The sequence below is a fragment of the Phodopus roborovskii genome, unplaced genomic scaffold (genome assembly GCF_943737965.1).
Source record: "Phodopus roborovskii unplaced genomic scaffold, PHOROB, whole genome shotgun sequence".
NCBI classification, from domain to species: Eukaryota; Metazoa; Chordata; class Mammalia; order Rodentia; family Cricetidae; genus Phodopus; species Phodopus roborovskii.
In genome coordinates this window covers 35,780-55,899 of record NW_026125542.1, presented here as the reverse complement: position 1 = coordinate 55,899, position 20,120 = coordinate 35,780, and the positions used below count along the sequence as shown (strand labels likewise).

Below are 20,120 nucleotides of genomic sequence, written 5' to 3'. Positions count from 1 at the left end.
TGTATTAATTCACCCATCTATTGATATCTAGGGTGACGGACCTACCCAGGGCCTATCCCTTAACCAGGAGTGACCCTTCCCAATTGGGATGTCATTTCTAGGCCAGAATTGACTCTATTCTCTTGGACAGAAGTTTTATCTAAGCTAACAGAATTATCATTGGTTTATGTGAAGTCTGGGTGTGGGTGGCCAATCAACATTGGTAATAAAGCTGGTGGATTCATCCTCCTCAGTGAAGCTAGGTCAGGTGTCCTAATCACAGCAGGGTCTAACCACCATACAACAAAAGCACTAGTGACTTCAAACTTGATTCACTGAAACATACATTGCCAGAGAGGCCTTTGACTATATCTTGCTAGAGCTGGTAGACAAGCACCGGGACTTGTGAGACTATTCTGCTAAGAGAATTTGTTTACTATCTTTTCAGAAAGATGGTGGAATATATCCACCAAGAGGCATTTGTGAGCTCAGATCCAAAACCAGAGTGCTGTCCTTAGCAACCTGCAGGAGCTTTGCCATTTTAGTACAAACAAAAGCTACAGAAACACATCACAGTAGACTGGTCATTTCAACACACATGTGAAGGGCTTTTATTTATATTAAAGTAAAGCAGGTGTAGTTATAGGACAAATGACAAAAGGAGTTATTTAAGGCAAGGATTTAAGAGGAAATGGCTCCACACTATTTGCATAATTAGATTTCCAGGAATAAACTTTAATATTCAGGAAACATGCGGTAACTTAGCAAATACATGAAACAATGGGACCCTGTCAGTTTCTGAAGCATTACCATGGGAAACAGGAGAGGCTGCAAATAATTCCATGACACAGATGTGCCTCTCAGTGGTAGATAAATACATTCTTGTTAATGTATTGAAGGCACCTGGGAAGGGAGGAAGTCCTTAATACAATTATAAAACACAGCCCTTCCCCTGGATAAAGCTTTCTTTTATGCATAAACTGGCAAAACAAAACAAAACAAAAACAAAAAACCTTGTCAGAAGCTCTAAGTCCCATCACAGGAAAGGCTGCTGTACACTCCTGTGTGGTCAAGTGGTCTGTCTTACAGAACATGTTTTACTTTAATCCAAGACTAACTTTCTATAATGTAAGTCATTTTTGCTATATGTTCTTTACTTTTGTTAGTTAAAAATTTACTCTCTCTCTCTCTCTCTCTCTCTCTCTAAGACACACAATGACATTGTGGGGGAGTGTCCAAGTCTTGGAAAAAAAAAAAATAAATCCCTGTAGAACTCTACTGGCCTGCTGAAGCTCTCATGTAGTCAGAGAAGGCACCGTCTGGCTAATAGCAGATCACTGGCATTTAACAAATATAATTCTAAACAACTCAAGGCTGTTGACATTCTTGGCTGCTGATCTCATGAATTTTATATATGTGATTTTGGCTTTCATGCTTAGTGAAGTCCTTAAGGGTTTTTGTTTTGTTTTGTTTTATCTTGAGACAATAAAATTGAGGCACACATGGCCACCATGTCATTCAGTTATGATCCTTTTTTGAGGGGGGGGCAGGAAGGCTCCCCCACTCTAATCCTTTAATATCTTATACATTTTATGCTGGAAGGTCACATCATACCTGCTATGTGGTATTAGGATGGGCGAGAATGCTCAGAAGGAAATGGAGGGTGCTACTAGAGACGTGGAAAAGATGCACCACAGAAAAATCTTGTCCATTCTGTTAAAAAAAAAAAAAAAAAGAGGGAGGGAAAGAAAAAGGAGGCAGCAGCAGGAGACAGCTATGCCAGTGCAGGGATAGTTTCTTGTTGGTGTTTAACACAGCGTAATACTGGGAAAACTGAGTGAAAAGGAATTGAACAAACTCCTATGGCAGGAAAAACAGAAAACATAGCTCTTCAAAAACCAAAGGAATCATACTAGTATGTTTTATTTTATCCAGTTTTGTTAGGGAATTAGTTATCTCTCTTTCTCTCCATCCTTTCCTCCCTCTCTCTCTGTCCCCTTCTACTTCCCCCTCTGTCCTCTCTCCCTCCTCTCCCCCCCATCTCTCTGTCTTTATGTGTGTGTGTTCTATGTGGTCTTTCCAGTGGAAAAGGAAAGAAAACATGTCCTACTTTCCTACTTTTAATTTCTGATCAAAATGGAAGTAGTCACTCAACCCTTCCAACCTTCCCTTCTCTGATAGGAAGGGGTGGGGGTGGGGGACACAGTGGTGTGGCTGTGAACTGATACATCTGTCCTGAAATGCCTATCATGTAAATCTAGGAAAACATTTTAAGGAAATAGATTATCCTTTGAATGAATATCAGAAACCCCCACATAGGTTTTTACAAATGACCTTTAGGTTGACCTTGAAAATCACCCATGTTATAGTTAATTTCTTATTGAGATTCTTTTTGTGTGCATGTGTCCACAAGCATTGTTAAAAGCAGTAGTTGTAGTTTCATTCCTAACTATATACAGCTGAGTGCTGGTGAGAAACTAGACGTTTGAGACCCATTCATTTGTATTAAGTCAGTGAAAACTCTTGTGTTCTTTGTCTCATGGTTGCTATCACTGGTAGAATGAGCACAAGAAGATGGTCCCGTGGCTGCTTTCAAAGTCATACAATCCTGAGAATTTCCAATTTGTAAAGAACTTACATAATTACAAATATTCTGTTTTCTCTCTATCAAAGGACTGAATGTTTCCATGTCAACACTAAGCATGGATTTTCAAAATGAACTCCGCAACTCTTTAAACTCCGTGATTCTGCTTTGAATTCTAAATGGCCACGTGGCCACTTCACGTTCCTCCTCCTGGAAACACTCTAACCCCCGGCACTCTCTGTAACCATTTTTATGGTTTTTTTTTTTCTTTTTGGTTTTTGAGACAGGATATATATATTGTTTTGGAGCCTGTCCTGGAACTAGCTCTGTAGACCAGGATGGCCTCGAACTCACAGAGATCTGCCTACCTCTGCCTCTGCCTCCTGAGTGCTGGGATTCAAGGTATTTGCCAACCAATACCTTGCCATGCTCTATGTAATCTTTACATACTTGGTTTCGTTTGGTTGAGACAGGGTCTCTCTATGTTGTTCTGGTTGACCTGGAACTCACTATGGAGATCCATCTGCCTCTCAATCCCCAGGGTTGGTATTAAAGTCTTGTACCAACATACCCAGCCATTTTTACATTAAAATATAAAAAATTTCCCCAGGACCTTGTGCTTGCTAGGCAAGTGCTCTGTCAGTAAGTTAAATCCCCAACCCCCCAATTTTTTAATTTTTATTTTTGACATAGTCTGTCTACATGTTCTTGAACTCACTATCACCATGTAGATCAGGGTTGCCTCGAACTCATTAGGATCCACCTGCCTCTGCCTCTGGAGTGCCCGGCTTTACACATGTTTAAATACTGACTTTGAAATTATTACCCTGGGAAGGACACACAGTAAGGTGGCTTGATAGAAACTTTTTGCAGACTTATTTATTTATTTATTTGAGTTTCTCGATATTGCTTTGGAGCCTGTCCTGGAACTAGCTCTATAGACCAGGCTGGACTCGAACTCACAGAGATTTGCCTGCCTCTGCCTGGGATTAAAGGTGTGTGCCACCACCCCCCAGCAGAACCTTTTTGCCATTCACACTTGATTTTGAGTGTACATGGAGTCTTTACAAGCACCAGGCTGTGTGCTGGTCTTTACTCACAGTGCTCATATGGAACTTGCTATTATCTTTATGATTAAAAGTGTGGACTCTAATGTTGATGTTCTAAGCGGTTTTCATTGTGGGTCACAGACATAGAGAGGATTCTCTTCTATACTGACACATTCCTCCAAAGGAAGCCTTGCCTGATTAGCAGATGCTCAAAGGGTGAGTAGCCCAGTGTCCAGCCATCGCTCAGAATGATGATCAATCTTAGATGAGAGGGCAGTACTTTTCTAGGCAGTATTGTTGAAGTCTCCCTACCTGGGGACTGAGGCAGGAAGATTGAAAGTTCAAGGCCAGCCTGAGCTAAAGAGCAAGTTCACAACCAGGCAGGACAACTTTTTAGGTTGCCACAAAGCAAAATTTTAAGAAAGGGTTAAGAGGGTTGTAGGTCAGAGGTAGAGTGGCACCTAGCATGTGTAATCCCATTACCCATGCATTTTAATGTTTTCTTGTTCATGTGCTTAGGAGAGGCACTCATGGTAACATTTATTTTTGCTTTTTAAACAGATGTTGTCCTGTTTCAGGAGGTTTGGAGGAAATCAAGAACTATAATTGCTGACTTCCTATTCTTTATGGAAAGTTACTTCATATATTTGTTCTCAAAATAACAGAATATTTAAAAAACATTGGAAACAAGGACTTTATTTAAAGAACACTTTTCCTATTGAAGACTTCTTAAACAATTACTGTATTTTAAGCAACATATTTAGTAAATAGATATTTGTGAAATTATGAAAAAGTACAAATAAAAGAAAACAGGAGAGAGATGGGGAGAAAGAATACTGACATTTCCTGTCTGGGGGCGGGGGGGGGGGAGGGGGAGGATAGACTTATTTTGTATTTAACATACCATCTAATTTATAGGCAATAGCTTTGTTAGAACAATGTAAGGTTGATTGGAACTTGGTATTGAAAGCTGCCTGGCTAAAAAGTGTTATAATGATGTGTCACAAATTACTATATTCCCTTCCTGATCTGAAGATCACAGGGCTGTCAGGCTTGGAAGCTCTCAACTGCTAGTGACAGACAGCTAACCGAGACAGTCACTCTAACATTCTTCAGAAGTTGAGCCCAAAGCTTAGTAGCTAAAATTCCTACCCTGTTGGTATCATGCTAATTCCCAAATTAGGGGAGGTAGCCAAGCATGGGGCTGAGTATCTGCCAGAAGTAAAACAAAGAAAGATTGATAACAAACCACAGGATCTGACTCTGGGGTGGGGGCAGTGCTTTGTGTTCCTGAGTCCTCTTGGGGGTGGGGGAAGCTTTGTGCTGTCAAAAGAACTCCTGAAGCTCCCCAATAAAAGGAAACTAGAGTCTACCTCATCCCTTGGAAGACACAGAGTGGGAAGGGAAGCAGGCATCAGACACTCACTTCCTCTCCCTAAGGAAGTGTAACTCCCCTTTCTCAACTGAAAGATGGCAGGTACAGACAGCTACTGACATACAGGAACAACAGTGAGGAAGTTTGCCTTCCATATATCTCCATTCTACCGGGAAGCCCAGCCTGGCCAGGGTGTGGCTGAAGTGTGAAGGACTCCATGCAACGCTGGAGGATTATGTTTACAATGCAAAGGCACTTCATCTTTGTATGAAATATGTTTACTAGGTTTTAGGGATGTGGCCATAACTCTGCCGGAAATGCCCCTCTTCTGAACAGAATTTCTGATGTAGGGTAAAAACACATTTCTGCAGAGAGTAGGCAGTGCCAAGGAAACTTTTACACAGTGAATAAGCAAAGTGACAAACCACAGATAAAGTCCCATAGGGGGAATCTCATAGCACCGCCTCACTGAACTAGAGGGGCTAGACAGATATTCCTGGATCAATGGAGAGTGTGACTGACATCACCGGCCACCTCCGAGACAATTTCTGGAGTGACATGTATAGAGATTCCCATTACTTAGACAGATATAAACCTAATACAATTTCTGATGGTTGCTACAAGCACTGGATGTTGTTGTGTGGGTGTTACCCTGAGGGCTAACATGACCTGCTGTCACTGTTTTAGATAGCATTCCTAAGAGGCATTCTGGTTGTACATAGCATGCCGATCAGTTCTACTTTCACCCTTCACCATTGGTAGAGATGTTTCTCATTATTTATGGGTTCAGTACTGCAAACATCTAGGCTCAGTTCTTAAGAACATTGTCTTGTAGTGAATATAACTCTATGGCATCTCTTTGTTGTCAATTCTACAACTCTCTCGCTCCCCACTAAGGCTGGATACCAGTGAGGTTGATTAGTAAGAGTGTGGCTGCTACTATATACTAAACACACCAGTCTCTTAAAAATCATTTCCAGAATTAATATATTCTTTGGTTTAACTTAATGTTAAATAAGCAAACAAGACAAATGAGGTCTGAGAATGAGAAGCTATTTGATCCAAATGAGGCATTTTCCTTTTTCTATTCATTTTTTTCCTATGTTTTCCCAATAGTAAGAGGTGATTTGTGGGTTGAGCTAGCCCTGGTCATGACTTCATGCTGTCTTCATGGATTAGAAAACTTGTCATAACAGTGTGTTCATCACCCTTTTGGACTACCAATTAGATACTTTAGTTATACAATGAATAAACAATGTGATAACTGCATTGTCAAGAGTCCCCACTAATGTAACAATAACATAACAGGAAATGTCTCTCAGACATCCCAGAGAGTCCTTTAGCACCTTTGAGCATCACTGAGTAGGTTCATCTCCACTGATGCCTAAAATAAGAAGCACCTCCCCTGACATCCATCCAAGGCTCTAAGCATCCCAGATGCCTTCTGGGCAGCAGGAAAGAGGTGGCCTGGATTTGACCTTTGATGAATGTATAATGCAGTGGAGTTTAAATCAAAATCTTCTATTACAGTCAGGGTCTCTAAGCACCTATGTCACGGGAAGTTCCTATTCTCTTCTGCTGGCCCCAAACAGTTGGAGTTCTTGCACAGTTTTTTCTGAGGCACATGACCAGGTGGTCACACCTCCGAGCTGTCACTGTAGTGGTTCTGTGGAAGCACCATGGGCTCACTGCTTCCAGAGCCCTGGGGAGCATTCTTGCCCTTGATGCTTTTGTTCTTGCACACAAGGACTGCAACCACAGCCAGGCAGACAATGAGCAATCCCCACAACGCCTCCCAAGACAGTGACAAGGCTGACTTCAGAGCTGGGACTATTGAGCTCCCAGGGCAGGATGCCATCAGGAGGGAATTCTTCCATAGGGGACCTGCCTCTTGTCACGACGGTCCAGGGAGATATGCTGGAGATTTGTCCCCCGATTGTTCTCAGCACCGATTTCCCGTGCCAGTGAGGGTGTGCTCTGATTGCTCTCTTCTTCCAGCTCTTGGTAGTTGCTTGGGGATGTCCCTGATGCACCACAGAGTGGTACAGGTACTCCAGGCTCCTCTTGCCAATACCTCGATGGCTGTTGTCCTTTGACTTGACCGTGTAGATTGTGTGTATATACCATTCTCTGCCCAAAGCAACCTAGAAAACACAATCCTATGTGTTAGGAAGCTCAATTCCATGTAAGCCCAATATCAGAACTATTTGCAAGAGAAATTAATGACAGCATTCATTATAAATGATCATTCTGTCTGTGAATTAATTTACACCACACTCTTCAGTGACAGGCTTTGTATCAAGCACCCCAACTCCACAATGCACTCTGTGTAACTCACGCTACCCTTGTTTTTTGCAGTCTGGGGGTTTGATATCAGGTCTTTATATATGCCAGATAAGTGCTATATCACTGCCTTATGCCCTCAGACCATCCTAATACTACTTTTAGGTGGCTATGTACTGTGTTTGCAGTCACAAAAACACTGTAAAATTTCTTCTGATCTTTCAGTCTATCTTATTAATTTAAAAAGTAGGTGGATAAGAACATACTCAGTTCTTTTTCATCTGATTAATGCTATAGGAAGACCCACACCCCAAACCTTCAGAGCCTCAGCTTATCCACAGTTACTTATTTGCCTGAAAAACCATGGGGGGTTGGGAAATCAGGTTTTTTCTTAGTTTATTTTGTGGGAAAGTGTCTCACAATTTAGCCCTGGGTTCACTGTGTAGACCAGGTTGGACTGGAACTCATGGAGATATGCTAGCCTCTGCTTCCTAAGTGATGCCACCATACCCTACAGGCAAATCAGTTTTAAGCTTTTTCCAACACCTGGAAAAAGGAATGTTTTTACAATAATCCTTTGAGATATTCAGAAAGTGAGCTGTTTTAAGAGTTCAGAATGAAAATGGTAGAATACTTGTTTGAAAAGATTCAGAGGAAGAAATAGGCTTTCTCTGTGTCCTTCCTCTGAGATGGATCAGTTGATAATGCACTGCCTTGCAAGCCTGAGGACCCCAGAACCTAAGTAAAAGAGCTGGACATGGTGGCCCAAAGCCTTAGTCCCCATACTAGGAAGATGGAAACTATTGGACTCCTAGGGGTTACTCGACAGCCAGCCTGGCCTTCTTGGTGAGTTCCAGGGCATTGACTCAAAAATAAGGTGGACAGTTCCTGAGAAGAGAACCCAAAGAGTTCTCTGACCTCCACATTCATGTGTACATGTGTGCACAGGTATGTACCCTGTAATGTGGGTATATGTTCTCTCTCTCCCTTCCTTTAGCACACACACACACACACACACACACACACACACACAGTTTTACCTGAGGTTGAGAAAGAATAACACATGTCCCCTGTGTGAGTAAAATTCTGTTTGTGTATGGATTTCCCCATAACTATCCTAAAGAACACATTTGCCCACGACACAGGCACATTTGTAGGTGTCATGCATGTCTGTCTAGCATCATCATAACTACCTATATCTCTTTACACCTTCTGTCTCTGGGACAAGATTTTTGGTCTTGGTCTATGGAATATTCAAGAGTAGATATTTTATTTCCTGTCCATGACTGCTTTTTCTGAGCCTCTCAGTTTATATAAGGCCTTACTCAAAAATGATGGATCATAAAAACACAGGAAAAAAAAACTTTGATTAAGGAAAGTAAATTGCTCAACTGTCAGACATGTGTGATAAGCTGAATAAAAGTCTTCTTTACACATTCTTTGGGGAAAAAAGATTATTTATTTTATTTTATGTGAATGGGTATTTTGTGTGCACAAATGCAGAAGGTGGAGGTATATTCTTCTTAACCACTGAGCCATCTCTCCAGCTGCCATTAAATGTCCTATATTACTACATTAATGAGATAATAGAATTTAGGGTGCATTAAACATTCCCCATTCCCATTCTCCCCATTCACTACATGCATGACTGCTCATATTTCCATTTCCCTATGCTATGCCAGAGGCAGCGGGTTAAGTACTTACTAGTTATGTAGCTACTGTATGTCTGGACCTACCTGAAAGAGTGGTGTGGAGTCTACTCTAAATCCATCTGATCCAGGCTGATTCACTAAGAGAACGGCTTCAGGGTCATCCACTGCCAGTCTGGCATTAAACAAGACATCTCCAAAGCTGGTAGCTTGCGTCTCAGGCTGAGCCTTATCCTTGAAGCAAGAAGGAAGATGGTTACTTTTGTGCCAACGATAAGTTTGCAAGGACAAAGTTCTCCTGTAACTTTGGGCAAGTACAAATCACAGTTAAAAAAAAAAAAAAGTCATTATGTAATTTAAATAAAATGGTAATATTGTTTTAAAATATAAGATAAGAAGGCTTATCCCTGACATTTGATACAGTTCATTGGGTCAAAGCACTTACCACAATTTTAAATCTATGTAAAAGCGAAGGAGAATCAGCCAGGCAGCCATATTCTGAATTCTCTGGGCTGTACTTTGGCACATAGCCATCATCCCCTGTGCATAAGAACACCTTCTCAATACTGCAGTAAAAGGAGTCACCAAGGTTCTGGACAGGGTCCACCATGACGCGACCATAAATCATGTCCCCTAAAACAGAGATAGAAATGCAGTTCCGTTACATGTGGTAACACCCTGAACTATGAATGACAACAATGACATGGCTTATTTCCTTTGCCCCCTAACATGTCACTGAACACTGAGGATCTTTCTGTGTAAACTTCAGGATCTGCTCTACTTCCCAGGACCCTGTAGACTAAGCACAGAGAAGCAAAGCATATTGATTCTCGACCCCTGATTCTCAACCTGTGTGGCAGTAATCTAAAGGTCTGATCTATCACTTGATATTATAGCATCTCTTGTAGGTAAAGTCCAATTTACATGAGTTAATTAGTTGGTGAGATGTTGACTAATACAACCTAAAAGAACACTAAGAAAGAAAACATCACTAAAAGCCTAATTCAGTTCATTTACTTTTGAAGGTGGTTTTAGCAAAGCCCCTGACATTGCACCCTACATCTCAACAGCTGTTGCTGCAGCCCATGTATTTTGCTAGGTGTTGAGTATATAGCATCAAACAAGAGAGACACAGTCTTCACCACTGAGGTATTACACAGCCCAGACATTTCAACATAAGAAAATTAAAAAAGAATTCTGGAAAACAAATGAGCAAAAACCCCAGACTTCTCCAAAAGTCACTTGGGGAATTTAGATGGAGGTTATATTTCCTGGAATGTAAAAAAAACATTCAGTGTCATATACCAAATATTAGTTATTCTTTGTGTAAGTCAAAATGAGACAGATTCATATCTATCATGTCCAAGAGGCTACAGGCTTCCTCCTGAAATGTTAATAAATCAACAAACCACAGACAGGACAACAGAACATAATAGGTACACAGGACACAGAACATCACAGACATGTAGGACAACAGAACATCACAGACACACAGGACAACAGAACACCACAGCCACACAGGGCAACAGAACATCACAGTCATGCAGGACAGCTCAGTCATCTTCTTATCTGGCAAGTGTTACCTTCTGCAAAAGCAACATCGCTTTCTTGCCCAAATCCCATGGATCCATCGGACAACCAGAGGCTCTTCTTAGACAGCAAATACATGTGAGTGTTCAGGGGCTAAACTCGGCTGCAACTGGGTCGCTGACCTAAGCCAAAGGGGAAACCTGGTGTCTACAAGCACAGACCACATTGCTCACAGACACACTATCATCACACACTGCCATGCAGAACTTGTCCTTGAAGTGGTGTCCAGCAAAAGTAGCTTAAGGAGCTATCGTTCTGATTCTGCTATTGTGAAACAAAACTGGTGATGTTACACCCTTTCTTCTTCTTGAGTGAGAGTAAGTGGCATCACTTGCACTTGTATCTACAGGTTGATCAGAGCACATATGTAAAGTATTTTAAAATATGGTCAGCAGGAGGCTAACAGTATAAGTTCTTGGACCAAGGCTGGTATTCGACTTTTGCAAATGCCTAGTCCAGTTATGTAATATGAGGTGGATTCTCATATTACTTGAAGACTGAGAATATTATGAAGTGTAGACTTCTATAGAAAATTGTCACACCTCCAAGACAGACCATTGCAGGAGAGAAGTAAGATTACATAACAACTCAATAGCTCTTCCACAAACTGAGACTATAGCTTTATGTTGAAATAAGAGCAGACAAAAGAGAGTCCCTTTCTCCTTTTCTCCCCCTTGGTTCCTTCCTGTCCAACTTCCTTTTCTCTCACTATTCGAGAATTAAAGGTCACCCACTTGTGAAAACACATGTGCTGATTAAAGAAAATCATGACTTTGAATAAAGTGGATTCCATTCTGATAGTTCTGGGATATATACCTGCTGGAATCGAATGTCAAGGTCAAAGATGACAGGCTCTCTGGGATTGCGGGTGACAGGCAGTCGGTACTCCAGGTTGGGTGGGGTAGTGCAAGGCACCAACTTTACAGTGTATGTGCCTGAGTAGTCTCGAACCTGTGAGGAGGGGAGAAGGTATTTGAAATGTGTAGTGTCATCAGAGGGCAGCAGAGAAAGGACTTGGTTACACTTACTGCGAAGTCTGACACAAAGCTCCATTGCTGGGCTGGTTGGTTATAGGTTGGGTCACTCCTGATGAGGCGGAGGGAAAAAGTGAGGCCTGGATGGTCAGTAGACACGATCACTGAGCTGGTAAAGGAGGCTGGAAAAATACCAAATGTCACAATGGTTTAGAGGTTGAATTGAAAAGGTCTACAACCATGCAGTTTCCAAAGTACTGGGTCACCTAGTTTTTAATTCGTTCTTACAAGTCTTCAAGGTTGGTATGCTTGTCTACATTGAAAAACAACAGCAGCAATAATAATAAAACCTGGGCAGAGAATGACTATGGGATTCTCCAAAGCTCTCCTAGATACCTGGAGACTTTGGACTCCTCATTACTGCCTTTCTGGTCTACATAATTAAGCCAAAATGTAGGTGCTCAGGTTTCTTTCTCCAGGGAGTCTCGTGCAGGGCAACCCAGGCTGAGTGAATGCTTGGCGAGCCACACCAAAGCCATGAGCTGAACTTAAGATATTCCATCAGCAAAGCCATCTTATGAATGAACTCTAATCTAATTTGATGTCCTGCAACCGGGGCTAATTACAGATCCAGTTCATTGGAGAGGTGGGCACTTAGAGGACACCTCAAAGTCCAGGAAATCCTCGCTCTCCAAGAACTCATCACCACAATGAGACCGTATGAGGCCCTTTTGGTCCTGTGTTTCTTACAGATTATTCTGCTTAAAAATTACAACAGGCCCTCTTTTCTTCTTGGACATTCAGCTGTTTTCTCCTTTCTTAGAGCTTGTGCACAGAAAAAGGATGGCTGCAGAGATAGCGAATGCTTCCTCTTCCAACCCAATAGAAGCGGCATTGCAGTAACATGGGAAACCAACTGGACAATGTGGAAAGCGAAAGAAAAAATGAACCACTTCTAATGAAATAGCCTTTGTAAAACAAACAAGTATGAGCTTTTGGCAGATGTCTTATCAGTATTCAAAGCACAGCCAGTCTCTATTTCTATTGACCGCAGTCAACATGTCTGAAGCTTGAGTATGAAAGCAAAATACCACTTCTGTCTCCATTCAAAGGTTTTCACAGCCCTAGAGAGGGTGCAGGGGGAGGGGGAGAGCAGAAATGTGCTGGCAAAATGAATTGACTGAAATGAAGTTTTTTTTCTATCACAGAAACAAAGCCCAGAAATGACAGTTATTCTGTGTGTTTTATGGAAGGCTTTCTGTTCTGTATATTCAGGGATGCTACATCTTCTCTGAAAGTTTGCGTAGCGATAGTTTTCCAATAGAGTGAGGTATTGGTGGGCAATGACCAAGCATTAAGGACATAATTACACATGTTGAACTCATATGAATAAAGAGCTTCAATGATAGCTAGGATGCGTGTTGAGACCTGTGTGGATGTGAAGATGTTCATATAGTTGTATGGGAGGTGGCTGCTCATGGACATAGGCTTACCAGGATGTGACAGCACAAACAAGCCATGGAACTGAGCTTCTGTCTTGAAGTTCACAGCCAGGCGTCCATCCTCAGCAATGCGCATGCTGGTCGGATAGAGCGAGCCTACAGAGAAGCACGAGAGTGTAAAAATACAGGTGGCCAGAGACCCTAGGGGTATGGATTCTCCTCTATGAGCGGATGAATTCTAAATAATAGTAATAGTAATAATATAATAATATGTGGTACAAGTTTCTTTTATAAGGAGCAATGGGGGCAAATGAATTAACTAATATGAGTCAAGTTACTATAAAATACACAAATGACTAAAATGACTATGGTACTTTTTTTTTTTTTTTTTTTTTTTTTTTTTCTTGAGTTTACAAAAACCAAGCTGTCACTTAAAATAGACAGAGTGGAGTATACCTGAAATAAAGAAGTTAAATTTCACACCTCATGCAAAGTTTGAGGCATTGGTATGATTTTGTTAAACAAGAGTTTTCTATGCATGACAACGGTTTAAAAAGTCACACTATTAGTGGATATAAAAATAAAATGTATTAAAAGGTGCTCCCATTACTTTTACGTGCAATAAAAACAAATTACCTTCCTGAATCATTACCATAATAGGTAAGAAAGTCACTTTAGGAGTCGCACCAACCCACCTTGGATTTCGGCTTCTGGTGGGCTGCCGATTCCGTGGCTCCACAGGATGGCCGTGTCATACACAAACGTGAGCCGGAGTTCTGACTTCAAGTCGAAATGCTGCCAGCCCCCACTCCCACAGGCGAATGGAACACGTAGGAAACATAAAGAGGAACTCGGAGGGTCACGTAGGACTGCACTAGGTTTAGGACCTAAAACAATGAAATTATCTGCATCAGTGCTAACCAAACCAGCCCAGTTTTGCAGAAGCCATCTCTTTTTACACCACTGTGTTTTCCTCACTTCACATACATTGTTACCACCGTCACAGGCAGCAGGGATGTGCGCCAACATTCCTTAAAATAAACACTGTTTTCAGCAAAGGCAGTCCTTTTTACTTTACAGCAGATTTATCAAAGTACAGGTCACATACCACAATATTCACCCATTTCGGTGGCTAAGTCAAGAGGGTTTTGATGTGTCCAACGAGCCATGCAACCACCACCACAGCTAACTTTAGGAACCTCTCATTACTTCCATGGGAATCGAGAACCCGGGAGAAGTCACCTTGCTCATGGTCCGGTGACCACTCATCCACGCCCTGTATTTGCCTCTTCTGAACATGCAAAAATGGGTCTTGCCAGTGCCATTTTTCAATGTGTTTATTCCTTTTATTAAGGGATAACAGCCTGATATGTAGATACATTCCATTTTATTGATCCTCATCACAGGAATGGTGTGAGTTTGGAACTATTATGAAAAATGTGTCTATGATTTGTTTTATTTTTATTTATATAGAGGAAGTTTGGATGGACATAAAGATGTGAAAACAAACTTTTAGCAATGACATGGTACAGTTATGATATTTCAAAACAATTAAATGAACTGTCTTTGAATTTTATATTTTCTTTCTTCTGGTATTCAACAATGGGGTAAGGGAGGTCAAGAGGATAAATTAACACTTATCAAGTATCTACCAATTTCCAGACAATGCATTGGTTACTAATGAGGTTATTTAGTATGTTCATTCTCATAACTGTATGTATGCAAGGTAGTTTGATGAATGGATGGATGATGGGTAGAAAGCAAAGAGGTAGAAAAGTGAAGACTCAGAGAAATTAGACAAGTTCACCAGAATTTTTGGAAAACTTATTTTTATTTTATAGTGCATGTGTGTTTTGCCTCAATGTATGTATGTGTAGGACATGGTGCATGCCTGGTACCCACAGATTTCAGAAGCATCAAATACACTGGAACTTGAGCTATAGACAGTTGTGACCACCATATGGGTGCTATGAACTAAACCCTGCAGGTGCAGCCAGTGCCCATAACCACAGAGCATCTCTCCATCCCCCTCTTCACCAGAACTCTCTGAGCTCATGTTGATCTTTCCCACACTTTACTACATTCTATACAATGAGGAACAGTCCTAAAACCACCTAACAGAAATGACTGCATTATAATCTCCAAATGCTCCAAGGACCAGTGCAGCAATCACAACACCTATCTGTACAAGAGGAAATAGCCACTTGACTCTTCTTGGATGTTCCAATCAGGCTATGGGAACTAGTCTCCTACAAAGAATCGACATAAGAACTAGACACACATTTCAATCATGAGAACTGCACTATGATATATGCCACACTATCACAGAGTTAAGAGCAAAGTCCTCATGTCACATACACAATCCAAATCAGTCATGAAAACACACATAATGAGAAGGAACCACCCACCAGACGAGCAACTTCTTAGTTCTCATCTGTAGGAAGCAGACACACCCTGCTCCCTGATAAGTCAGTGCCTTGTAACTTGAATGCTTTAAGATACGTTTTCCAAGAGCAGCCTTAGTGCTTACCACTAAACACTAAGTTCTAAAGGTCAGTTAGCACTCTGGCTGTCTGGGAAAGTAACTTGGTCACTTCATATGCCACTGGTGAGTATGATTCATCTCTCATTCTGTGACTTTAATAATCCATCAGCTAAAATGTTAGGCTTCAGGTATGGACTTCAAATTAGAGGATGTGGCCTTGTAATTGCCAATATTGACATGCTCTCCACCAGATGTTACGCGGAGCACTGTTCCAGGGGGAGTTTTAGCATTTACTCTCAATAAGATTATTGGAATATATCATTCTGCATGATTCTAGTTTGATTTTATTTAACTTTTCAGGACTTGCTATGCCAGCCTAGTGGCAATCCTCCTGCCTCAGCCTCCTGAGTGCTGTGATAACAAGTCTCCATGCCTGGCTTCACGTTGTTTAATTCTCAGTGTAGTGACTTCTGGACATAGGACCTCCCCTCGTTTTATAAATTTGTTTTCTTATTTAGGGCCAGGTTTTCTTGATTATTTAGAATCTCTGCCTGAAGGGGACAGGAGATGAAATGGAACCTACTTCAGTCATTCAGTTACCTGACTTTTTCTTCAACAGAAAACTCCAATACAACCATTAATTTCTGATGCCACTTTTCAGAGCATTCAATTCCTTTTAACCTTGACCTCAGGACCTTTAAGGGGTACAAATCATCAACTGAGGTCCAATTAGTGAACTGGCATTTCCCTTACTGACATTTAGAGTTTATTAACATGGGCAAAAAGTAATTTTAAGATTATATTTAAAGGGAACAAATATGCTGGACAAAGTAACACATTGTCAAATTCGTATTCTGCTACTGAGGATAGTTTGCTTAAGGCCCTGAGCAAGGGGGCTACTCTGCATGTGAGATGGGTAGGGGCTGGGATGAATGGCATTGTAGCATTACACATACAGAGACTTGTTACTCTGTCTCCATTTAGAAGGCTCATTAGCCTCACATAGCTGGTGGTTACCATGCTCGACAGCACAGCTCTAGATTCCCATACTCAGTTGTCTCACATAGCAGATGGCAATCACACTGGGCAGCACAGACATAGATTCCAATATCCGAGGTCTTTTAATTAGGCCACATGTATTAGAAACAAAAACCATTGAAAAATTGTTTGCCAGCATATGCATATGGCTCTTTAATGCAGAATATGTAGTTTGTATTTACCTGAAAGAATTGTTAGAATTCTTGTTCAGAGATATCCTGGTGGGAACTGCCCTATTGTGATGTGTTTCTCTTATACCTTTTATTGCCTCAAACATCTATCAAGATGAAGGTATTGGTGACTATATAAAAATGTCACCCATTGCCAGGTGTTGGTGGCGCATGCCTTTAATCCCAGCACTCGGGAGGCAGAGGCAAGTGGATCTCTGAGTTCGAGTCCAGCCTGGTCTACAGAGCTAGTTCTTGGACAGGCTCTACCAAAGCAATACAGAGAAACCCTGTCTTGAAAAACAAAACAAAACAAAACAAACAAACAAACAACCCCCCCCCAAAAAAAACAAAACCCACAAAAATGTCACCATCAACAGCTAAAGCTTCAAGTCTCACAGTATGCAGTTAGCTGCTCAGTTGAGGGGACTATTTCAAATTCTTAGCCAAATTCTATGAGTAACATCCATCAAAGAGTGATTAAGAGCAAGGAGACCTTGGCTTCTGCCCAGTTACTGATAGGTTGGCGAATCAGAGGAAGGCACAGACCCTGGGTAGGCATCAATATTGAGCCATTAATTTTGTACAATGAAGGACAATTTCAAGGGATGCTTGCTACATGGAATTATACACAAACTAATGAACAACCACAGAAACATGGTTACATATGTTATGAATAAATGCTCAAAAGAGAAACATCATGAAGCCATCAAGTTATGGAGTCTAGCATGTGTGGTGACACACACCTTTAATCCTAGCACTCAGGAGGCAGAGGCAGGTGAATCTCTATGAGTCCATGGCAAGCCTACTTTACACAATGAGTTTCAAGCCAGCCAGGGCTGCACATGGTTTTAATAATGGTTGCTATGCAACATTTATCTTTGAGAGATAGAGGGAAGCTCAGTTGGCTTTCTTGTAAACATCTGTTTTCATAGTCAATTACATGTAAGGATAAGCATGCAGTGAGTTACCAGCACAGACACACAAGCTACCATGAATTGGGACAAGTTATCTGAGTTTTCTTTGTTTCTCTTTCCTTATCTGTAAATGGGAGTGGGTGGAGTGGGGTGTGGTATTTATTTTTATGGAGTTATTGTGAGGTTAGGAAGAATGGGTATATACAATATGTTTAGAAAAGTGGTAGGCACACATTTTAAGTGTACATTTATTAGTTATTATCATTCTGTCACCATCATTGTTATTATTTTTGGTTGAGACAGGGTCTTATGTAGCCCAGGCTGGCCTTTTGTTTCTAGTTCTTTCGTTTCTAGTTCTGAGTACTGAGACTACAGGTGAACACTGCTACACTTGGTCTGTGTGATGCTGGCTAAACTTAGGGTTTCATGTATATTAGGCAAGCACCCGCCAACTGAGCTATATCCTCATGCTAGTGCTATTATCTTAATTGTTGGAACTACCATTTGACCGTTTTTCTTCACCCAGACTCATAAAGGAATGGAGGAAAAAGGAAGGGGATGTCTTGGAGGGCTAGCTTTCTTTTATATTAACTTCTGTTTCTTCTCCTTTACCCTTGGTTCAGCAGTATGTATGCTATGGAGAGAAAATAGGAAGGCATTGATGATTGCCTGTACAGAAACTGAAGTTTAAGCCAAGGAAGAATGTAGGGGTGAGTGAGGTGTCCACCTTTAAGCTATGCTTTTAGAGTGGAAGCAATGTGTTTCACCAGCTTGTTACCATGCAGATTACACTGAAGGCTGTAGAATTTCATAATAGAACCTGGGACCCCAGTGGGTCACACCGGATCTGTTCTCATTGTTGTTGATCACCATCATTCCGTCATTAGGTTGATTTTAGAAAAACTTCTCAGAAGAGTTTCTTATATGTTGGCCATCCACTGGAAAGGCTTATATGAAATGGTTAGGGACTGGATAATCTGGGGGCTGGAGAGATGGTTCAGTAGTTAAGAGCACTAGCTGCTTTTCCAGGAATCTGGATTCAAATCCTATCAAATCCTATGGTAGCTTACAGCCATCCATAACTTCAACACCATAGGACCTGATGCCTTTCGCTGACTTCTGTGGGTACCAGGCAAAATGTCCATATGTGTGAATAAATAAATAAATATGATTGACCGACTTTAGGTTGTGCCTGCTCTCATTCCTAGTGTGTTATACAAGCCCTTTTCCACAAAAAGACAAACCTGGCTTAAACTGCCAGTTGCCAGGGTTCCTGCCCAACAATAGAAAAACACAGCCTTGGCTTCAGTTACTTGAGGTCACTGAACACAAAATATCTCTGGACCCAAATGATTCAACAAATGATGAGCATAAAACAACAACGACAATGAAAAACAAAACAAAACAAAAACCTAGCAAAGTAGCTTCAGTTTAAATGAACATTTAACATTTAGTCACCAGATTTAGTCTGAAGAATTAAACACCTCAGAGGCAAGCCTCTTGTCAAAGCAAGTTTGGCATATTACAGTTGGCTCAAAAGGCAGAATAAGCTTTAGCAGGGGTGAAGGCAGGGGTACACTGGGAAAACTAGCTATCCGGGTGACATATGAAAGACAGAACATGTAGTTCCACTATGTGGGGAAGACAAAAGACGTTCCCGTGGGTGGAAAGAGACCACAAACAGGCCCACATAGACACTCTGGAACATGGAGAAGCAAGCCAAGCCAACAGAGACCCAACTGACTACAGTGCAGTCCTGTGGCAATGTCCTATTTCATTTATGCCAATTGATCCTGTGTCTGGAGCAATCAGGAAGGGGACAGTGATTTTATAATGACTGCACAAGCTCTGGGAGGAAGAGATAAGGGTGTGTGATGTATGAGGAGAAGGCTGAGGTAGTGTTTTGCTTTTCTCTTCTTTCCTTTTTTTTTTTTTTTTCCCTTTCCATGTGGCAAAGACAGAAGGAGGAAGAAGTACCCAATGGACTACCCCGACAGAAGGCTTTATGTAACGTGTCTCTGGAGACACACAGATAGAATGCATCAGAACCAAATGTCAACTGTGCGTTTGCTTGATTACAGTATCAGGCTCTTCCCCACCAATTCACACCACCTTTATCTTGATTCTTCTCACCACTTCCCACCACTTTTATGTTGCTGCTTTAACTTGGGCCTTCACTTAATTCACTCTATTTACTGACTCATCTGATTTTTGAGGACAGCAAGTCTTAACAGCTGCTACCCACTAGCTTCCAGACATCATGAGAGGCTACCCATTTAACATCAACAGTGGCTGAGATGGTTGAGTTCCACAGCTCTGCTGTAGGGGTAAACTGATGGTCAGTTACCAGAGACTTTCCCCTTTATTTTATGTTTAACCCTGCAGGAATAAAGCCTTTTGAAATATGCCTTCAGGGACTGCCAATTCTATTAGACTCCCCTTGGCTAAATATTGAAAGGTATGGTGCATTCTGCACGTTATTTGCGGCTAACACATAGGCCTCTGTAACTTTTTGTTATGTCAAGATTTTAGTTCAAATTTTCAATGCAAACTTCAGATTTTTAAAAATTATAACCTAAGTGGAGACT

At 41.3% G+C, this 20,120-nt stretch overlaps 1 protein-coding gene across 1 annotated transcript; it reads right to left on the bottom strand.

Annotated features, from left to right (window-relative positions):
- Positions 1-6,672: 6,672 nt before the first annotated feature.
- On the bottom strand, positions 6,673-10,594 carry LOC127216321 (FRAS1-related extracellular matrix protein 2-like). Its single transcript, XM_051176928.1, has 4 exons — positions 10,503-10,594; positions 9,365-9,552; positions 9,007-9,153; positions 6,673-7,131 (listed from the first exon to the last, which is right to left on the bottom strand). Exons 1-4 carry the CDS (start codon positions 10,585-10,587, stop codon positions 6,673-6,675), a joined length of 879 nt encoding a protein of 292 aa, XP_051032885.1. The 5' UTR covers positions 10,588-10,594.
- Between the last annotated feature and the right edge of the window lie 9,526 nt (positions 10,595-20,120).

Bases quoted from the DNA above. Each gene is read 5' to 3' on its own strand.
- LOC127216321 (XM_051176928.1), bottom strand. From the start codon at position 10,587: ATGTATTTGCTGTCTAAGAAGAGCCTCTGGTTGTCCGATGGATCCATG. The intron at 9,154-9,364 runs GTAAGTGCTTTG...TCTTGCTTCAAG, and splicing joins TACATAGATTTAAAATTGTG to GATAAGGCTCAGCCTGAGAC. The intron at 7,132-9,006 runs GTAGGTCCAGAC...TGTGTTTTCTAG, and splicing joins ACTCCACACCACTCTTTCAG to GTTGCTTTGGGCAGAGAATG.